The sequence below is a fragment of the Lissotriton vulgaris genome, chromosome 3_2, assembly GCF_964263255.1.
Source record: "Lissotriton vulgaris chromosome 3_2, aLisVul1.2, whole genome shotgun sequence".
NCBI classification, from domain to species: Eukaryota; Metazoa; Chordata; class Amphibia; order Caudata; family Salamandridae; genus Lissotriton; species Lissotriton vulgaris.
The window spans coordinates 189,121,366-189,144,175 of NC_141690.1; the positions used below are offsets into that span (position 1 = coordinate 189,121,366).

Below are 22,810 nucleotides of genomic sequence, written 5' to 3' on the forward strand. Positions count from 1 at the left end.
CCCCCTCCCCCTACAAAAAACACACAGGCACGCACGCACACGCACACACGCTCGCACACACACAGCACGGTCTCCTTTCTTTTTAGTGTGGAGTTAAGTCTGTCACCAAACAATGTAATCCTTGGCGTGTGTGGAGAATGGCATAATATAATATATAGTGATATAATAAGACCTATATTGACATAACAAGTAAAATAACTTCTGGTGCTGATATGTTTTGTGAAAATCCCTTTGCCGTTTACGCGAGCTTTCTGATTCCACAAGTCCACATCGCCATCTAGCGGAGTTTGATAAAATAGCAGTTTTTTTTCAGGCTGCAGCTGTGTAGGTGAAGATTAGGTACAAAACAATGTGGGAACTATTTCTTAGAAACAGTGATTGGAGACTATTTTATTTTGCTGAAAGATCTTATAGGTATTGGTTTATTTACAAGTGGTGGGCACCATAATCTGGTTTTCTGAGAAGCACCCATGTAGCTATGAACACCTCTTCATATGTGTTATTCCCTCCTCGGGTCCACGAGGTTTGCTCTCCCGGTTGGGATTCTTTGTTCCCTGTGTGAGAATCTCAGTGAATCCCGCTTTATTAGTGTTCTGGCACTGGCAGCACTGATGAGAAACTGCCTTATGCGGGGGAAAAACGTATGTGAATAAAGTGCCGGTGATCTGATTTTTAGTACCTGAGACCGGTTGAAAAGTACAGAGTGTGCTGCCTAATTATGAAGAGGTTATGTACCTTTCTTTACCTGTGCCTCTCATAGAAGGCACATTTTTAATTAAGGAGCATTGATTTCTTGTGATGACCTCTGGTGCAAGACCCTTTACAAAACATTATGGAATCCGTTGTCAGTATCTTCCATGGAGAGTTTTAGACCAAGGGCGACAAGGGGGCTCACAAGCTGTACTGCAAGCAAGGCTCTCGTTGGCCTCCTTTCCCTGTTGATGATGGGAGACGTTGTCTGGTAGCTAAGGTGCTCTCCGTGTGTTCGAACTGGACCACGCATCACTGTATTTCTCTCTCGTTTTTACTTTCTTTATTCCCCACCATTTCCTTTTCTTACACCTAATCACATTCTCTTCTACTAATTCTCACTCATTTTCTTTCATTCTTCTTGGTCTTTATGTCTCACATTTTCTTCTCTTTCTCCCTCACTTGCGATCCTGTTATTTTCTCTTCCACCCTTTGTGCCGCCACCAATTGTTTGTAAAACGCATCATATCTAAGACCCTTCTGCTGCCTCACAACTAATCGATCTGCTTCTCTTTGGGCGAAAGGAACCCGAATATCAAATACCTAAATAATAATCTGTGGGACAAAAAGAAATGCGCCTTTTTTCCAATCTTCTCACCAGTTTTTTTGACGGTAATTACGTTAATATTAGTGGTTTCCTTTGAAATGTGGGGAAGCAGAAAAGAATGGATGTTCAAAAGTTGAGGCGGCAGTACTTGTATAATTGTTTCGTTTTGTTTTAATCTTTTTTTTAGGTGACGTACTAACTACGGTTAAAACCTATTTGTAGAGCAAAAATGATGACACTTTATAGTTTTGTATTCTGTTGATGCCAATTTTCACTTTATTCATTTCATTGCACGCACTCTTTAAAACAGTAGTTCTTAACCTGCTGACTTCCATTGACCTCCATGTAACCATTTCCCGAAACCAGGGACCTTAAACTGAATGATTATTGGAATCCGGGAGCCACTTCCCCCTTCCTCCCACTGAGTCATTGCTGGAAGCCGGACTTAAGCAACTTGGACAATTTGAACCTCAAAATAATGCACACATTTACAAAAACAAGCATTCATTAATCAATCAATCAGGGGTTAGTTAAGCGCAACTACTCACCCGAAAGGGTCTCAACTCAAGGACTGTGTGGTGGAGGGGGCAGGTCCTGGATGTTCCGGGTCATTCGTCGAAGTGCCAGGTCTTGAGGTCCTTCAGGAACTTGGAGAATGTTGGTGTCTGTCGGAGGTGGAGAGGGAGGGTGTTCCATGCCTTGGCCGCGAGGAAGGAGAAGGAAGGACTTCCTGTTCTGGTCTTCTTGATTCGCGGCACCATAGCTAGGGAGAGCTGGGCTGAGCGGAGGGATCCTTGGGATGCGTGGAACGAGAGGCGGTGATTCTTGTAGGCGGGTCCAGTGTTGTGAAGGGCTTTGTGGGCGTGGGTGAGAAGTTTGAAGGGGATTCTCTTCTCGACGGGGAGCCGGTGTAGTGTCCGCAGGTGTTTGGTGCTGTGGCAGTGGCGCAGTAGGTTGAGGACTAGTGTGGCAGAGGCGTTCTAGACTTTCTGGAGTTAGTGAGGAGGTTCTGAGTGCGTTGCCTTAGTTCAGTCTGCTGCTGATGAGGGCTTGGGTGATGGTTTTGCTGTGTTAGAGGGGGTTCCAGTTGAAGGTCTTTCACAGGGGACGGAGAGTGTGGACACAAGAGGAAGTGACCGCATTGATTCATCAAACAAATACACAAAATATGGAATATTTTATTTCATTCACAAATATAAAGCAATACAAATATCCATGTTAATGGGATATTAGGGACCTTTATAAATTCAACTGAGGCCAGCCATCATCCATACTATTTGATGCATTTGCACTGCTCTTATGAATCAATCTGAATTAACAACATAATTTTTAGCCTCCATTTGCAAATTCCTTACACATTTACTTAACATTTTAACATTTTCAGTTTTACATTTTGCTACTTTATTTACATACAATTTATTTACATACACTTTATTAATATGCTAATATTATTTAATGTTCAAAGCATTCGCAGACCCCCTGAATAGGCGTTGTGGACCGCCAGGGTTTCCCAGACCACAGGTTGATAACCACTTTTAAACTATTCACCCGGCACATGTCTCGCTCATAGTTGAACTCCTCATTGAGCCTTCTTAAGGCTTAGTAACATCTTGTTCTGGTTTTTGATATTAAAAAAATATGAGGCCTCAGTGGTCCAAGCTCCCCTGACCCTTGGGCTGGCCTGCCAGGAGGCGATCTGCTTCAGAGAGAGAACACTCCTCATAATTTTTTACTTTCAGAACCTGATAAAGAGAAAACATTGTAGTCACTCAAAATAATGCTCCTGAGTGCACAGAAAATAGCAACAAAAAGCAAAATGAAATACCCAAAACAACAAAACATAAAACAAGAGTGCGGTCTACTCTGTAGTGTAATCATGTACTTTACCCTAACTGGATAGGAAGGGCACTCCTAGTGTACTTTAAACCACGATTGTGTACTTAAACTAAGGTAAAGTTGCACACTGAATATAGAGAATATTAACGACAGCAGCAAATGTTACAGAAATATAAACAGTATAAAAGAAGCGGGTAGTATACTTCATTTCTGTTGATATATGCATGCTGACGGTCTTCCCAGGTGAAAATTACAATACATTCTGGCTTCTGCCACTCTTACCAAACCATCCCATCTCTATGCATCTCAATATGTACATGTGTAATAAAAAAAAGTCTAATTTAAAATAAAATCATTTACACAGACTGTTACCTACTACTGTCCCAAGTAAATGTTTCCTTCCCGTGTATTGGGTTCAGTTAGTGTTTTATTGAACGCCTAGAACGCTTTAAACCCGTATACTAGACATTAATTCAGTAGAAATCGTATATAAATGTTCAAGTAAAATTATGTCCAATGATAGCAAATCCTCTGATACCTCCTCTTGAATACACAAAGCAAGAGTGTGATAAAGGTGCATTAGAAAGTTCTATTTGTGTCTGTAAAACTCTTTAAGGGTTCAGTAAGTCTATGGTATGCTCAAATGCCTTTCAGTTTCTTTTGTGTGTGAATGCATAATATGCGTTTAGTAGATAGGTTTTCTCACCATTTGATTGATCTTGCAGCCGTTTGTCGGTTTCTTCTTTCGTCTTTCCGAAGAAATACAGGGGGTGTGCAGACTTGGATCTACAGGCAGCTTGAACTTCACAGAAATTGTTAGTGCATTACTGATTCTTACTTCCATTTCCACCAGCAGTTTGATGACGAGCTCCTGTTCATCGGATGATATAGACCAGGAGGAGATCCAGCTGGCGCTGGAAGCCGCAAAAATTGCTTCCAGGGATAAGATCCGATCACGGTTCCACAGCAGCAATGACCTCATACACCGGCTTTTTGTCTGCATATCAGGTGGGTTCTTGCTTTGTGGCTGTGCATTGAGTACCACATTCAAGAGGTGAATGACTAAAGGAACTATGGCTCAGATTTGAGAACAGGAACTATTGAGTCACTAATTTTGTTGCTAAACAGGACCAATGTGTCTGTTCATCTAATTAGTTAAGAGATACAAAAAAGTGATGTGTGGAATGCCTGAAATAATCTTAGTCACTTGTAATTATTCTAGACCACTTCCTTGTCCATTGTGTTGTTGCCCACTATGCCATCAAAGACCGGAACCATCCACATGCTAATCACCCTTGATGCTGCTCCTCTAGGGACACTTCTGCATGGACTGCCAGACTTGGCCCTCTCTTGGCCTGTTTGTGCCTCATCAGTATAGTGCAGCTTGAGTCCTATGGCATAGTGAGAGCAGGGCTCGAGTCCTGTGCTCACCGTGCTCATTTCATATGGTCTCGTTGGGTTTGTATGGGTCTTGTTACTCAAGATACGTAAGATATGATTTGTTTTTAGTTTTTGACGGGTGTGAACATATTATTTGTTTTATTAACTGTTTGTTTGGAAATCGGTTTCCTCAATACTTTAGGTGTTGCCGACCAGCTGCAGACAAACTATGCAAGTGACTTGAGAAGTATCCTCAAGACTCTTTTTGAAGTTATGGCAACAAAACCTGAAACGGAGGACAAAGATAAGCAGAAGAAAGGTGAGCGCACCTAATTGTCATATGTCATTTACTCATTTATTTTCAGGAGGTGTAGGATAATCCAGATAAAAAGGTTTAACTGCAAGTGAAGAAAATCAGTACACATTATTGTTGAAGCTAGCTGCTCCTGGAGACCCAGGCATAGTAACAAGATATTAGCCTGGTTTACAAAGCCCACCAAAGAAGCTGCTTTTCTTACAGCTCACCTCTCAGATATGTATTACCAGAGCCTTTTGCCCAGCATACTAGTAGCTTTTTCCTCAGTGGGCTTTTATCATTTTTAGATTGAGGTATGTGAAATTGTGTCTCCGAGTAAAGAGGGTTGTTAGACAGCAACACTGTTTATGATCCTTCAGTGATATGCAGGTTTAGTTAGGCTTATATGGACATGTAATTGGTGAAGGTACCAACACACATGCTTTACATCCGGCCTCTGACTCTGAACCAAATAGATCATTGTGTCATTGAATTGACAAAAAAGTGGCTACAAATTACCAACAAGTTTGTTGGGCGACACCACGACACACATACCCCTACATTTAACTGGCTGATGGCATAGTGGGGCAAACAGCTGTCGGTAACATATTTTCAAACACATTTTATTGGGTTTTATATGATCCGCATTACATTATCACAATCTTCATCAATCAATTCGAAAAACCATTCCCCACAGATGTTGGCTACCTCCAATCATATAAACAATGAGATTCTATCAATATGAAGGGGTGATAATTTTTGGTGTTTTTTATTCTTATGGGGTCTAGTGAGATACTAGGCTCTCTCTTAGGTCTAGAAAGACAAGAGCACTATGTGCTTTTTAAAATACCCCTCACACACTAAAAAGTCCTTTAGTGTCATGCTTCATCATAGGGGTCTTCCCGTCCCTATAACAGGGCGGGGCGTGCTACGACCAAACGAACTACGCAGGAGCACTTAAATTGTGACAGAGGCTATGTGTAGGTGTAGGGGTGTCAGTGAAGTGTAGGGACCTAACAAGTGAGTGCAAAAATACAAAAGATTAAAAATTCCCTGGCTTAGTAGAAAAAATATATTTTATTCACTACTCTAGCTGGGAACATTAAGAAGGGGATTGTGAGGTAGAGCAATAGCTTGCTTCCTAGTCGACATGTTTCGTAAGCAGTCCCCTACTGCTTACTCATCAGGACAATATAGTGATCCCTACTACTAATAGCTCAGTTCTACTGTGGTACGCCTACTGTCCTACAAACAATACAGCAAAAATAGGCTGACTGTTTGGGCTTCAGGACATGAGCTGGCCCTAGTGAAGCATGGTAATTAACAATGAATACCAGAAATATTGACCTATTGCGGTCTCTGTAAAGGAAAAGGAGAAAAAGAAAGAGAGAGGGAGAAAACAACATAAATGTGTGTTTTCCACATTAAACTGAGTGATGACACAAAATATTTTTGTGGTCATAAGACACACTGGTAGGAAAACGCCTTGTGCTGCAAAAGCGATTGTGATGCCTTCTGTGATAAAGTAGGCAGATTCAGTACACCTCCGATCCCCAACGTGTTCTGCTATACATCCTCTGTGGTGCCATATGCGGTCAATATCAATAACTATATCCCAATGATACGTATATCCCCAACTCCCCCCAACAAGTGGTGCATCCCCCCCCCCCCACACTTCTACCCCCTTCCTCCCCCCACGGTGTGTTTCGCTATGGTCTGTTCTGTCTTGTGAGTACAGGAGTCACCTTCTCTTTAGTCAGTCAGTGTACCTGGTCAGATTCGGGGCCGGCTACTACTGGTGCCGCCGCCTCCTTGTTGCCCTCCGTCAGATAATCTCGTAATGCTTGCACTAATGTTTCCCATCCCATCGCTGCCTCCAACGCTTGCTCATTGTTTAGTTGTCTAGCCTGCTGGCATCTAAGTGTGCTTTCGCTGCTTGCCCATTTCACAAACTCAGCCCTCCATCTTCTGACGCTAGGCCCTACTGTCGCCTTCCAATGCCTCGTAATTTCCCGTTTTGCCAGCAGCAGCCCCATGTCCACAAACTTGCTTGATATTTTGGTCTTCGATGTGTGGGGGAACCAATGCAAGATACTAGTGCCACATCAAAGGTCAACTGGCTCTCCGTAATTGTGTTTAGTGCCTCTCTCACCTCCTCCCAGTAATCCCCTAACACAGGGCACAATTACAACATATGTATCAAGGCTGCTCCTATTTGTGTGCATCTAGGACATGCCGCCTCTGCTACCTTAAAATATTTCCGGATTTTCCCCGATGTCAAATAAGCTCTATGGAGAATTTTTGAAGTGCACTAGTTGGAACCTCGCATTTCTTGTGCTTTTCCAAGCCCTGCATATAATCTGTGACCAGGCCGTTTCGGGGATAGCCCTTCCTATATCAAACTCCCATTTCTCCCTCAGTGTCTCTAGGTGTGCTAGTCCTTCATTTAGCATTCTGGTATATAGGCATGTTATCGCCTTAAAAGTCCCGGCGGCCATCGTGGTATATTGGCATGCCATGGTCATCTTAGGCTCCGCCAGGCCCCCGCCAATGTGCCTGGATTGCCCTAGTCAATGCTGCATGTAATAGGAAATCCCCTCTCAGTAGGTCATATCTCTCCTGTAGACGTCTGGAATGACAACAATGCCCCATCTTCATATAGGTCTCCTAGCACCTGGACTCCTGCGTCCTCCCAGTCCTGCAATGACGTCCAATCACCGCCATGCAGAAGTGCCTTCACCATTCCCAACGGGATCTCAAGCGCATACGGGTGTATCAATCCCGCCTTGCGTTGAGAGCGGTTCCAGCAGAGCCTTAGTGTCTTTTCCTCCATTCGAAGTTCCCTATTGTCTAATTTCTGCTGCATCACTATGAAGGACAGGACAAATGTGGTATTCCCCTACATCTCTGCTGTACAGGGCCTCTAACTTCCTGCGCTATTGCCTGTGTTAATATCTGAAGCTGGGTTGCCAGGTAATATAGCTCAAAACTGCCAATCCTCCTTCAGCTTTCGGCCTGACAAGTGTTGCCTGCGCTACCCGGCATCTCCCTTTTCCCCATAGGAAACTCACTATGAGCGATTTCAACAATTTGAACATGGAGCACAGGATCCATATTGGGAGAGTTCTAAAAAAAATATAATAGTCGAAGAAGTGCTACCATTTCCAGTAAAGCTATCCTTCCCGTCACAGACAATGGAAGAGTGGTCCAAAAGGTCATACTACCCTTCAAGGCTCTCACAGCCCGGCTCACGTTTCCTTCTAACATGTCAGTTGCAGTGTGGTAGATATGCACTCCCAAATATTTCAAGCATGTGGATTCCTATCTCACTTCTCTATCCGTAGTTGGCCGGGGCTCGCCCTGTCTTACTGGGAACAGGCATGTTTTCAGCCAGTTTACTCTCAATCCCGATACATCTCCAAAGTCCTACAACAGGGACCCCCCTCTCATCAACGCTCTCCCTGCGTCTTCTAGAAATAACAGCAAGTCATCGGCGTATAACGATATACACTGTCGATCTCCTCTACACTGCAGCCCATCGTAGTGACCCCCCCAGTCTAATCTTTGCCGCCAGCGGTTCTAAGGCCAGTGCGAACAATAAAGGGGACAGCGAACAACCCTATGAGCATACAAAGATTCCCCCTTGGTCAGTTCCTACTTACGTAACATGTTTCATTGAATTAGTCTATTGACCTTCTTAGTAACATAGGTAAGGCAACAACAATACTTTCATTTTATATATTTTGTTTATTTTCTTTTTTGTAGTGTATCAAAAGATATACATTTTTTTCTTATTTTTAAATCATTTCTTGTATATACATAAAGTTCATAAATATCGTTTACAATTCAGTTCATTTAAAATTTTGGTGCAAAATACCATGAGCTTCACAGTGTTACTAAAGTTTCAATCATATATACAAAACGAAAACAATACAACCCTGCTTATCACACATCAACCAACAAACACACTTACACATTCATACATACTCCACATTTATTCCAATCCCAGCAAAAAAAACTGATTCTAAGGTTATAGTGACACAGATGTCATTTGTGTCTTGTCCACGCCAGGTCTACGCGCGTTTCGGTGGGTTTGGACCACCTTCCTCAGGACCAGATAAGGAAGAGTTGTAATTTCTCTTCCAAATGTGTGAGCAGGGTACCTTAATTTGAAATAGTGACCTGAAGTATCTGGATTCTCTTATATCTGAATATAGGCTTATCTTCAAAGTGAGTTGAATAAGGAAACAGAGCCCCAAATTATCTCATAGGTGCATCACCAAGGGAGCGTTCTTTATCTTCGTTTGCAGAATGGAGGCATGAGTCTGAATTAGTGACAAGAGGCAAGACGATCGTATGGACTGGGAGAAATTGACACAACAAGATTATTTTCCATTAGGAAAGAAAGGAATGGAATCGACTCGATAAAGGCATCATTAGTATTAATGTGGACTAAAATCAACATCTTACTGTTTTAATTAACAGGACGTGTTTCTAGGAAAGCTAGACCACGAAACGCTTGCCTCCATTCTGCAAACGAAGATAAAGAACGCTCCCTTGGTGATGCTGGGATTGGAATAAATGTGGAGTATGTATGAATGTGTAAGTGTGTTTGTTGGTTGATGTGTGATAAGCAGGGTTGTATTGTTTTCGTTTTGTATATATGATTGAAACTTTAGTAACACTGTGAAGCTCATGGTATTTTGCACCAAAATTTTAAATGAACTGAATTGTAAACGATATTTATGAACTTTATGTATATACAAGAAATGATTTAAAAATAAGAAAAAAATATGTGTCTTTTGATACACTACAAAAAAGAAAATAAACAAAATATATAAAATGAAAGTATTGTTGTTGCCTTACCTATGTTACTAAGAAGGTCAATAGACTAATTCAATGAAACATGTTACGTAAGTAGGAAGTGACCAAGGGGGAATCTTTGTATGCTCATATTGTTGTTTCTCTCTCTTTACCCTGGTCATTAATTTAAATATAGAGAGGGTCCCATTTCTTCATGTGACAGCGAACAACCCTGCCTGGTACCACGGGCCACTGGGTATTGTGAGGATATCAGTGTTCCCAATCGCACTCTGGCCACAGCTGACACATATAGAACTGTTGTCCACTGTACGAAGTCCGATCCCAGGCCAAAGCGACCCATTGTCTCAAAGAGGTACCGCCACTCCAAGCTGTCGAAAGCCTTCTCTATATCCACTGATAAGATCATTGGTTGCCGGGCCTCCGCTGATCTTCCTCAAGCAGCCTCACTAATCTTCTAACGTTTGTGGATGTATTCCTCGTTGGTATAAAACCAGCTTAGTCTTCATGGATCAGCGTGGTCATATTGTTTAAGAGACGGGTCGCAAAGATGCTGCTCAGTATCTTGTAGTCTGTAGTCCGCATCGATAACGGGCGGTATGAGGCCGGGTTCGTCCCCTCCCGACCTGGCTTCAAAAGTGGGATCACCAATACCTCCCGCATAGAGGTGGGCAGTTGACCCAGGGCTTTTGCTTCCGTGTAGACTTCCAGTAGTCTCTGTGCCAACAAATCTATAAACTTCCCGTAGAATTCTATCAGCAAACCGTCTACTCCTGGTGTCTTATTCTTGGCCATACGTTTAATGGTGCTTCTAATTTCACCTAGTTCTATCGCCCGGTTCAAGCATGTTGTTTGCTCGCGCTCCAACTCTGGAAGTGGGATTCCCTCCAAAAAGGAACCTATTTCTGGGTCCCCTGCCACTAGCGAGCTCTCATAGAGCTCCTCATAATATCTCAAACGGTACAAGATCTCATTTTGGGTATACACCATCTCCCCATCTTCCGACTCTAAGGCCAAGACAGCAGATCCTCTCTTCTCCGGGTTGGCCAACCAAGCTATTAGGGTCCCTGCCTTGTCTCCCTCTGCATGAATTGTGTAAGACTTGTAATCGAAACAGCGCAATCGTTCCACCTCTTCTGCTACCTTTTCCTTCGCCGCCATTAGTTCAGTCTGAAGCTCAGGGTGATTAGGCCTACCTAATTCCGCCTTACGTAGCCCTTCCTCAGCTCGGTTCAAATCTTGTAGGAGCACCTTTCGCACTCCCACGTATTTTCCTATGCATAGTCCTCTGATTACCACTTTAAAGGCATCCCATTTTATTGCCCTCGTTGACGCCGATCCAGCGTTCTCCGCAAAATAATGAACGATTCCCTCGCCCACTTCTCTCTGGAAGATCGGATCCTCTAATGTGTCAGGGCGTAACCTCCATGTGGGCACACTCGATACCCCAGGCATCCAGTGCAAGGTGAAAAGCAACAGGTTATGATCTGAGATCGTCCTAGTGAGATACTCAGTCTGTACTATAGCGGGCAGCACTATCGGCGAGCACACCACCGTTTCCAGCCGGACATGTAGGTCGTGCATTCCGGAGAAGTAGGAGTAATCCCGGTCGCATGGATGCTGAATTCGCCATGCGTCGACCAACCCCCAGCTGTTCTGCCATGCAAGTCTGCCTTTAGTCAACCTGTGTACCGGGGAATCGGCCAGCGGGGGGTGAGATCTATCGAGCGATATGTCCGTTATAGAGTTAAAATCTCCCTCCATCACTATCGAGCTCACAAGATAACATGCCAGCAACCCAGAGAGCTGTGTCAGAAAACCCAACTGATCCACGTTCGGTGCATACACACTACAGAAGGCTATATCTCTGCCTATTAGCCTACCTTCTATGGCCACGTAACTGCCTGCTGGGTCTATCATCTGCCTCGTGACCTGGAAGGCCCCCATGCAAACGCCGAATAGATATTATTGAATACTTGCCCCCTCCAGCGTCTCTGCAGAGCTAATCCCTCCGCCTTAGTTAAATGAGTCTCCTGGAGCAACACTATGTGTACTCCCCTGCGAACTAAGTATGCATGTACCTTATGTGTCGTGTCATGGTGTGGAGGCCCCTCACATCCCAGGTTATACAACGTAAATCAGCGGTATCTCCCATGCCCCATGAGTAAAATCTGCATTCCCCATCTGGCTCCTGCTACCACACCGGTGAGATCCCCCCTACAAACTCCCCAACTAACCCCCCTCTCCCCCCCCCAAGAACAGGACCTAGTGACTCACCGCTAGTTCCCATCCAAACCGATACACACTCTACTAAGCCCAACAGCAGTCGCTGAGGGCACGCCTTAAGTGCGATGAGGGGGGACTGGGTGCCAACGGGCCTCCTCCCAACTTCTGCGTGCCTCACATGTCAGACTGAGCCCTGGAATAATATCAAAAACATTTTAAACAAACACTCCTCCTCCCCCCTCCCCCCCCCCCCCCCCCCACGCCCCGCCCCGTTCCAAAACTTGGAACCGCGAGTCCACCAAGGCTGCGAAATCTCGCCATGACCGACTCAACAGCTGCCTCAGCCCTCGTCCAGCATCCCTTCTGCTGTTGCCGGCGTGACCTTCAGCAGGTGCGTACTGTCCGCTTCCGAGTGTTCGGTATCAGACCCACCTTTATCCTTTCCGGAGTCTGTTCCTCCTGGAGACCGCCGACCCTGCGCTCCCGACAGTGCTGCTACCGCATCCAGTGCATCCCGCCTTTCTGCTTCCGTCTGTTGCAACAATGGCCTCCTCAGGTCTCCCCGCCTACGCCGAAGCCTCCTTGACTTCCTCTGAAGCAGATGGTCTGCGGGAACCTGCGCCCTTTGCCCCGTACCATCTTTCCCAGCTTGGTACAACTCTAACCAAGCACAGGCGTCCTCTGGGGTGTCATAAAAGTTTGATGCACCATCTACAATGACTCGCAGCTTGGCCGGGAATAACAGCAAGTACTGGAGTCCTCCTCCCTCAGTTCCCTCTTGACGGCCAAGAAGGAGGTCCGGCGTCGTTGGGTTTCATAAGTGTAGTCCGGGAATAGGTTCACTCACTGTTCCCCACTTGGTAAGGGCCGTCCATGCGTGCTTTCTGGAGCAGAAGGTCCCTGTCGCGATAGTGTAGCAGCCTCGCTACCACCGGCCGTGGGGGTCGTCCCTAATGAGGCGGCTTGGCGGGCACCCTGTGTGCTCCTTCCAAAGTGTAGAAGGTCGAGAGGCCCTCAGGAGCCACCACCGTCTTGAGCCATGACTCCAGGATACTGCCCCATATCATTTCCTTCCATTTTTTCCAGCAATCCCACTATGCGGATATTGTTCAGGCGGTTGCACCCCTCCGCCTCCTCTGCCCTATTCTCCAGCGCTCCAACACGATCCAAGACATCAGTCACTGTGGCCTTGAGGTCGCTTTGCAGTGGTTCGATGGCCTGTATTGCTCCCTCCACTTCTTTAACTCTGTCCACCAGTTTACCATGGTCTGCTCGCAAGAGGCCCAGGCCCGTGACTACCTGAGCTATATCCTGCTGCTGCGCCGCCCTGGAGTCTGCTATCGCCGCCAAGATTTTGTCCAGTTGGAGCTGCAGGTGGGGATCATGCGGTTGTTCCAGCTCTTCGTGCTCCCCCGGCCAGTTAGTTCAGTGTCCGATTGTTGCTGAGCCCCTTCTTTCTTGCCTTTAAGCTTTCCCATTGTGAGTCGTCACAGGGATAAGAGCCCCCCGCGTTTCTAACAAGAAGGTCCCGCACTGGTAGGGTCACACCCAATCTCACCCCAGTGTCTGGTTCGGTCTCTCAGTTCCTCTTCCAGCGGACCGAGATCAAGCCCGGACAAGGTAGGGCAGCCGTGTGGACCCTGCTCTGGCAGAGTTCTCTTGACCCCCTAGGTGCCACTGTAGCCTCTTCGATGGTGGCAAGCTCCCCAGCCGTTTCTCTATGCCTCCTGCTCAATGCCCTCTGTGGACCATCAAATGTGTTCTCTACCGGGGCCTCCTTCACCTCCAATTGCCAGAATGTCACCTTCACTGAGCGCGATGCATGGGGCATCTCAGAGTGCGTTGGCCGGTCACCCGGGGGGTTTTTGCTGGCTCCATCATGCCTTCTCGTCGCCTTTTCCCTCCAGGGGAGGGAACAGTCTCTTTCGTCTAGCTCCCGGCTCCTCGATACAGCACGGCGGGCCGGAGCTCTCTGCCACAGTCACCAGCTGGTCCCTGAGGCCCAGTCGGCAATCCCCAGGCTGCCTACGATAGTTCTCAGCATCCAAGTGCAGCCAGTTCACTTAGGGATCCGCTCCCCGGCTCGTGTTCGATTCCTCTTCTCCCAGTAGGCCGCAATGCCCTTCGACCCCTGTTGGGCAAAATGACTGCCTCAGCGCTCCACAGTTCCCAGCTGTTCTGTCGTTGTCTCCCAGAGGAGCCTTGAGGCGTCCACATTCCGGGGCCGGGGGGGTTCGGTCCACTCGTCCACCTCCGGTAATTGTTCGCCGGAGCTGTGGAACCCACCACCTCTCTGTCCGTCAGCAGTCAACCGCTCCAGAAAGGCGCCGTCACCGGGACAATCCGTGCCGCACTGGGTTTCACTTTCTCCGCCAGACCGCCATTACAGGTCGCGCGTCTTCGTCTTCGCCGGCCAGGCTTCCAGCTGTTATATCTCGCGCCTCGGGCCAGGCTCATGCCCTAGTTCTTCGCCGAGTGGGCACGACCCCTTTACCTTTAGCCTCGGCGGGGCAGGGGGCTCGGAGTGCCGTTAAATCAGGAGTAATGCGGGCTCAGTGATGGAGCTCCCAAATCAGGCGGCCTCCATCAGCGGCCCCAAGCCACGCCCCCTCCAGCTGTCGGTAACACATTAAGTGAAGTCCCCCATTAAAGTAGATGCCATTAAAATTCAGAACCCACGAAAGGTAATGCACCTAGATTAGAATAGGAAGGACCCTTGTGAACTAGAGACTGGAGTACTGAAACCTTTGTGTGAGACCCAAAAAAGGTCTTGTTAAAATCAGAAGTAAGGTTGGCCCATGGTCTCACAAAAGTTATCCCAGTGACTCTCGCCTGTGGTAAATTATTTGCTGTCAGTAAAATTCCTTAGAAAGTACAATCCCAACCTGTCTAATAAGGCATATTGTTAAATGGTACCTTAAGATCCTTATTTCTGAGCTGGTTTCAAAAGCAGTGCCAGGACTTAACTACCCGTGGTGGGTTTTTAGCACTTCAGTACATTTCCAAACCAAATCAGTTGAGCTAAAGTCTTTTAGATGTGCCTGCCTGTTCACTAGCCAGTATTGGTATTCTACTTGGAACAATCTTCCTGGGAATAGATGTAAAATCTCCTTGTCATCGTTCTTGTGGAAAGGATTACAATACTCACCGAGCTGATTTGTGCTTACAGGCCCATGTTGCATGCTACATTAAGTGTTTAGTGACTCACATGTGCTTACAACACAGGATACATAGGTCTTGAGGCCCTAAATATGTACCAAATGAATGCTCTAGCACCTAATTACTATGCCATTTGTCAGCTGCTGATAAAAAAATGATTCATAGTTCAAATAACGATGTAAAAATTATGTTAAACAAATCTATGCATGTTGCTTTGTTACTATATATTTTCTGAAAAACTTGTAGTGATAAAATGTAAGCTACTCATATATTCTGGTTCTCCAACCAACGCGCAGCCTACCACCTATTTGTGCAACTGGTAAATGCTTCACAACATTTTCATGTAAGTTGTGCATAACCAGTAGATGTGCATGTTTTAACAGTGCCGGCTTCTCCACTAAGGCGTAAGAGCGTCGCCCCACTGCTTTTAAGCAGTATCAATAAAGGAAACATAAAATGATAATAACAGTTATTATCATTTTATGTTTCTGTTCTGCTTTGCGGGCGGGTGAGCAGGACGGCTCCAGGTTAGGAGAGGAGTGGTCTGCCCACTCCAAGGGCGGAAAGAGTGTTTGGCTGGCCCTCTGGGGCCGTACTAAACAGTCATGCACACTTTGCATGTTCTCCATTCAGGCTGCATTACAGCCTGTGAGGGGAACATGCCCAGACCTCCAATCCCTGGCTGAGCGCCGAACCAAGGCGCTCAGACAAATCAAAATGCGGCATTTCAGCATTGTGATTGGTCAGGGGAGCCTGGGTGTTAACTGGTTTCTATCCGGCGCCAGCGGAGTCTTGACGCAGAGGGGAGAAGCAGCGGCGATAAGGTAAGATGTAATTTTTTTTTTTTTACACTCCTCACCCCTACCCCCTCCCAACCCATCACCCCTAATCGGGCTGTCCGCCCCTGTGTAGTAGGCGCCCATGTCTCCGTCCCCAATGTAATTATGTAGTTTTGTCTTTCTCTTTTTTCCAACAATCGGTATCGACACCCCCGATTAACATTTCCATAATTTGTCGACTCCTAGTCGTGCTTTTCTTTTTTTACCTTTCTAACTTGGAAAGATGATGCTGTAAAGAACTTGGTTGCAGTCATGTACATTGTGTCATAAGTTTATTGACTGCCACCTACTTCACGCCTGCTCTCAATTTTATAACTGCTACTTCATCCTCTCATTCAAGAGCAGCTTATTTTTTATTCAGATAAGGGGTGGTTCCACCCATTGGGGATGATGGATTAAACTGTGCACTCCGAAAAGCAAGAAGTAAGTTGTAGCAGTTATTTGTCAAACATGTCAAAACCCATTTCGATGCTGATGCATCCTGTTGACTTCCCGCCTCTTCCAAAGGTTCAGGACTGGAGAAGCACCACCACATGAAGGCCCAAAACTCACTCAGCTGTGTCCAGGTGGGGGTGAAAGATGGTTTGAGACTTTTCTGTCCAGAAGGCTCTGATAACGTATCTTAGTAACTCTGGAAGTCTAAGATTCAAGCAGGAAAGCATGCTTCAGGCAGCAGAGCAATCTTATGGGGGCACAGGGCAGTCCTCTTGGTGCAGCAGGGCATTCCTCTGAAATGCACAGCAGGCCACAGGCAGCAAGGCAGTACTCTGAGAGTCGTTCTGCAGGTCCAGAAGTAAACTGAAGAGTGGGTCTCAGAGCCCTAATTTTACACCTGTGCCCCCTTTGCAGTGGAAAAAACGTCTTGAGTTTCCCCCCAAATTTCCTCCCTCCCTACCATGGTTCCAGTCTGTCTGCAGGCACCAATAGACTACTGTGAAGTTCTTTGTCCGTGTGAGCTGTGGCAGAGTCTTTTGAAGCTCAAGTGGGGCTGTTCCTAGCTCTACCCCCATCCGGTCTTTGATGTACCATCCTACCAACACCAGTCCCGCTATTGTTTAGCTGCTTGGGAGAAATACACAAAGGCCAACTACACCTAGTCATGTGACCCAGGAACAGGATGCAGACACCGAGTGGTTAAGACGAGAAAAAGCCAAGTTTCTAAAAGTGGCATTTTTAGAATTGTGACTTAATATCTGTCTTTACCATTAAAGGGGATTTTAAATCTCAATTCACCTGACACCAAACATGATATTTCTACCTGGTCATAAACAAAAGTTAGCAATGTAGTTAGAAATGTAATTCGGTAACCCAAGGTTAATCTATGGGAGAGGTAGGCCTCACAGTAGTAAAAACAAATGTATGAGTTTTTTAATACCAGGACATGTAAAACCTAGAGGTACTTGTCCAACTGGTTCATAAAACAGGAGGGGTGAGAGAGGACAAGTCAAGCATCAGATTTGCTATGAAGTCAGTTGAGCTTATGTCAAGTGACCCTGAATGACAACCCCCTTTTCCTAGTTATAGGCCTTTCTACACACATGCATGACTGTTTTATGGGGGAGAACACTGCGAAGGAGAGTCAGAGAGCCCAGCCGCAGGATGGCCGCACGTTGGTGAGACTCTGCCAGTTGAGTGCATAATCCGTCAGTAATCAGTACACATCTGCCATATCCTCTAGGAGCCACATACATCTCAGTTACCAGGAAGCTGTCTGGGACCATTACGTCTTTCCACAGTGGTCGTCCTGGATGACTGTGGCCTGGTGAGAGAAGGACCCAGTGCACATACTGCTAATGTGCACTGGTAGGTGGGGCATTTTGGCCTGTGGGTCCTCCTGTGAGCAGCCCACTCCTCTGGTGGGTGGGATCCGCTTGCATGGGGAGGCCTGTTCCATTGGGCATTCTGTTGAGGTGAGCAGGGTGCAGTAGCTCGGGCTACCCATCTGAGAGTATGTGTAGGCCTCCAGTGCGCTGTGGAGCGCAGAGTGGGGCCGCTCCCTCCAACCAGGGCTCTGCTCACATGCTGCATGTGAGCAGTGCCAGGATTGGGTAAGAGTTCTAGCATCCGGGTCCAGTTCCTGCAAAGAAGAGGTCCGGAGTGAGGACGTCATGTTAGGTATGTTTTTTTGTAATAATAATTTGCCGGCGCCCTCGCCCTCCCTTCCCATAGATGCCAGCCGCCAGAGAGCTAGACTCATACTATGCCACCATCCCACTCTCAAACGTGCGAAAAGACATGTGGGATCACCTACGTAATTATTTGCTAAACCAGGAAACGCCTGGGTGTGATTGGGTGCTCAGTGGGGGGATGATGTAGGATCAGCTGGGCTGATATCCTAATGGCACGCCTTTTCATTGTGCATTATCCGGTACAGGAGTAACTATATATTCTAGGATTACTTGCAGCGACAATCATCGTTGCCTGTATGTGGGGAACTTAATTGCATTACCCTAGGACGAAGCTGGGCAATACATGCAATAGGAGGGGCAAGACAGAAGTGACCACTGATTATGTGTTCAACTGTTATTTTCATTGTATGTGTTATCTTCAGTTGCTTGATCGTCTTACTAATTGTATGTTTAAAATACCTTAAGGTCGATGTACTGTTGCCTATCCTGATGCCCAGAAGTGTTATACTGTATAGTATTTACCAATCTGTATTTTAAGTACGGAAACACTTGGCAATAGAACCTTTGTCATTCTCTGCACATTCCGGAACTTTCACTCACAAATATGAGGACATTTTTTGCAGGTCATTCTGGATAAGAAAGTGTAGCAAGACTGACCACTATGGACTCTCCTCTGATCCCTTGTGTGTGGATAGTAGGTTTGAACGGGTCCTGTTGACTCCAGTCCCAAATAAAGCAGCTAACTTTGAAAAGGAATATTGAAGCCCTTTTTTGAGCTTTTCCCATCTCTGAGAATGGTTCCAGCGGACACGTGGGGTATTCTTTTTATTTTGACGTGTTAATAAGTCATATAATAGGATGTTTGCAGTTTTCCCGCACCTCTAGAACTTTATGTAAAATAAAAGTGAGGAACTCGTTTTTGAGAAACTTAATTTGTTACTTGCAGGTCATTCTACATTAGGAAAAGTAGTGGGATTTGTCAATCAATCGAAAGGAATTTGTGGAGGTGCTGGTCACCCGGGGGTCTCCAGGTACTGTGCTGCAGGTTTCATTCGAAGAGCCAGGTCTTGAGTTCCTTCCTGAAGATGCTCAGAGAGGGTGCAGTGTGAAGGGGAGAGAAGCAGTGTCCTCGGGTGTGACTGCAGCGAGTGTGTGGAGTCTCTGCAATGGCGAGGTGAAGAAAGGTTTCTGGATGGCTGGTGAAGGTCAGGCGATGGTTCATGTAGTGTGGACCTAAGTTGTGGAGGGCTTTGCAGCTGTGGGTCAAGAGCTTGAACTGGCATCTCTTCTGCTTGGGTATACAGTTGAGGTCTTTCAGGTGTTGGGTGATGTGTGTTCTCTTGGGCAGGTTGAGGATGAGCCTAGCTGCTTCATTCTGGATTGTCTGAAGTCTTTGCATGAGTTTGGAGGTTGTGCCTCCATAGTGTGCGTTTCCGTACCTGAGTCTGCAGGTGATGAGTGTCTGCATCACAGTTTTTCTTGGTGTGGATGGGGAGCCATATCAAGATCGTACTGAGCATGTGGATTGTGTGGACGGCAACTGTGTTTAACTGGCGTTGCGTGGCGAGTTTGCTGTCTAGTACGATGCCGAGGTTGCGGGCGTGGTCTTTAGGTGTGGGGGTAGTACCGAGCTCCGTGGGCCACCAGGATTTGTCCAAGAGGGCGGTGTGTCTGCTGAAGATGAGGACTTTTGTCTTGTCGGTGTTCAGTTTGCGTCTCAACGATGTTGCTATGTTCTTCATGCAGTGGTGGAAGTTGTTTTTTGTCCGGGTGGGGTTCGCTTAGAGCGAGAGGACTAGTTGGGTGTCATCAGCGTATGAGGTGATGTGGATGTTGTGTGCTCTGACGATGTCTGCTAGTGGTGACATGTAAATGTTGAAGAGGGTAGGGGTTCCCCATCCCTGTCGCTTCTCCTCACCCCCCCCCCCCCCCCGCCCCATCCCTCTTCCTCGCATCAGGGGTCCCTACACTGAAATTTCCCTCCAGGCTGTGTACCACAGTGTTAGTCCTGGGGGCATGACGTCCATGCAGTCCCGCACACCCTACGAGTCTAGTCTCTCCTCTTCAGTTTCTTTCAATGAAACCCCCTCAGTCCAGGCTGTGGTCAAAGGTGCACCTCTTGAATTGAATATGCGGTGGAGATCTATATCCTCCCTCATGTCGCCGTTAACCTCTTATCTGGGTCGCACTGTGCACTTTGTAATGTTATATGCAAACAGCTACCGACATGAGTATACCTGCACTATTACACTATCTCTTGTGCAGTCTTGCTGAAAAGTCACCCTTTCTCCTTGAAGGCTCAGCAGCACTGCTAAAGTGTCACCATGCAGGTCCCATTATGTGGATAGAGGCTCCGCTGTGAAGTGCCGCTAATGTTAGAAGTTGTCTCTGCAGATAGCTCCAGTAATATGACTCACGCCTCTCAGATAACCCTGGGAGTATCATGAGCAGTCAACTGAGGTCTCCTTGTGTGTGCAGGAGCTGTCTAATAAATACCATAGCAAGATGTTAGCAAGTAGGAGGCCTTTTGAATGGTATCAGTAGTTTCAGCTGTTTTTCTACCCCCATTAAAGATGCAATTATTTTCTGTATAGGTCTGTTTTAAATATTTGTATTTACGTCACGCAATTAAACTAGTCTGTGCCATTTTTCATTTTTTTGTAGTTTGGCGTTGGTTGTTACATCAGACTCCTGGCTCCATCATAGCGCTTTTTTCAGTGACTTTCAGCCATGCTGCCATGCTGTACAGCAGATCTGCTGCTATACAACATGGGTATAAGACATTAACATTGACAACGCCAATAGCTCTGCTATTGTAGAGACCTATGGCTTTGCCAATGCTTGTTTTATTATGAAGTGATGCATGTTAAGTACACAATGAAAAATCGTTGTTCGCTGTGGCTTGGTTGTTGGCCTCAGGTATCACAGATTTTTCAATAACTAGTAAGCACTATACATCCCTAAGGCTAGGAGAGTGTGAAAGACAATGATATACATATTTCGTAGATATGCTTTCAGTGGGGAAAACATACTGATGTAGACCACATCACATGTGCCTTTTATTCCTTTTTACATTAACTTTGATTTATTCCAATAATTGTTTTCTTTCGGGAAAACCTTGAGCAATCTACATAAATAAGCCCTTGCTGAATTCTGGATATTGGACCTAGTTTCCAGGAATGAATAGCATTTCCCCATACTATTTTTGCAAGTTAGCAGAACCCGGTGATATTGACTACTACTTAGAAAATTGCAAAAACTAGTGAATATTTGTTTTTTTCTCCACTCTGCCTGTTTCTGAAAGCTGGTATGAGGGTGAACTTAAAAACAATAATAGTTTGGTTGGTGCCTTTTTTATTTTTTAGAAAATAATGCTTTCTTCCCAGTACATTATCCCATTTGTCATAAAAAGAAATGCCATCGTTTGGTTAAGTTCTTAGGGCCCACTTGGGGAAATCACAAACATTGGATACTTGTTCAATTTCTAACACTGGGGGGGGGAAAGGAAATACGTTTGACCTGGATATCTTTTGTGGAGAAATAGGTTTGACGGCTTCACCGGGCACTGGCCTAAATTTCTGAAAAGGTCTCGGGTTAGAGAGGTCGGCATTCCAGCCCCTTACACAAAATAAGGTGTACCACAGCACTCTAGTACAACATTTAAATTAAGTAAGGCTAAGCAAGATGCTGGTACCATGTTTAAGTAGAACAAGGAACATGGTGGTGTTCTGAATATGAATATGTTGTTTGAAGCAGTGATGATCTCAATTCTTCTTTCTTTCCATCTTGTTTTCCAGTTATCCAAGGCTTGAGGAGTGCAGCACTAGAAGACTGTGCTTTGTGCCAGGAAACTATTTCTTCCTCAGAACTTGCAGCAAAAGCTCGGGATGGAGAGTTTGAAGGTTCCTTACTAATTCTTCTTCAAAAGACTATAAAATAGTTTTTTTTGCCAACATACTGTTAAAGTAAATGCAGCAGAATTTATTCTCTGTCTGGAGCAAGAGATCTCAGTGTAATTCTACAAACCTTTTGCAAACAAATTCACTTATGCGCATGCACAAATTCTATGTAGGTTCTGGAAGTCCATACATAGGCATACACGTACTGGAGTAAAGAGAAAGAGCAGCAGCATTCATAGTCACTCTGCGTGTGATCCATTTTCTGGTTTGTGCATTTCTCTTATAGCGCGGAGAATTCACGTTCTCATGGGGGCATGGGATGTTAGTTTGGTCTGGTCTTTTTTGACTAGTTTGTTAGAAAAGGCACAAAAAGTGTCTTGTTAGATGACACCTACCAAATAATGCATTCTCACTAGAAGCAGGGAAGTCTCTGCTACAGGTGCCCAAACGTCAGTGTGGACCTGACCAGTGGGTTTCTTTAACATGCCTTGTTGGGCCAGGATAACTGTGAAGGAAGAAATGGCTGTGTTTGGGTCTGGTGTTTACTAGGTATAATATACTTTTGTATGGAGGCTTTCAGCTAGCCTTCTTAATCCATGTGTCACTGATTGTGTTATTCATATTTCTTTCCGCCTACTACAGGGGCTGTAGGTCAGCCCACTCCAGCTATTGGCTAACTTCATTGTGTGCATTCTTGCCTTACACAAGGAGCGCATCTATTCACAAAGCAGTTCCCTTCAATGGCACTTTGTATTTTGAGGCCCAAAACTAGTTTGGCCTATAATCGGGTTTTATTTTTTGAGTGACAAGGGCCCAGCAGCTTTGCCAACAATAAAGTTTTGCAAAACCCATGACAAAACGAAACAAGCAATGACAAATCCAAAAGGCTATCAGCCAAAACCAGACCTACCAGCTTTGCTAATGCGTAT

At 45.7% G+C, this 22,810-nt stretch overlaps 1 protein-coding gene across 3 annotated transcripts in view; it reads left to right on the forward strand.

The window, feature by feature from the left end:
* ZFYVE28 (zinc finger FYVE-type containing 28) overlaps positions 1-22,810 on the forward strand; it is an 826,377-nt gene that overhangs the window by 763,183 nt on the left and 40,384 nt on the right. For 2 of the 3 annotated variants that reach the window (XM_086964197.1, XM_086964198.1), the window contains 3 exons: positions 3,990-4,141; positions 4,716-4,832; positions 21,780-21,884. In XM_086964197.1, coding sequence (XP_086820323.1) covers positions 3,990-4,141; positions 4,716-4,832; positions 21,780-21,884 — 374 coding nt within the window. Of the gene's footprint in view, positions 1-3,986; positions 4,142-4,715; positions 4,833-21,779; positions 21,885-22,810 lie in introns of all 3 variants that reach the window. The other variant, XM_086964196.1, reaches the window with a different exon arrangement.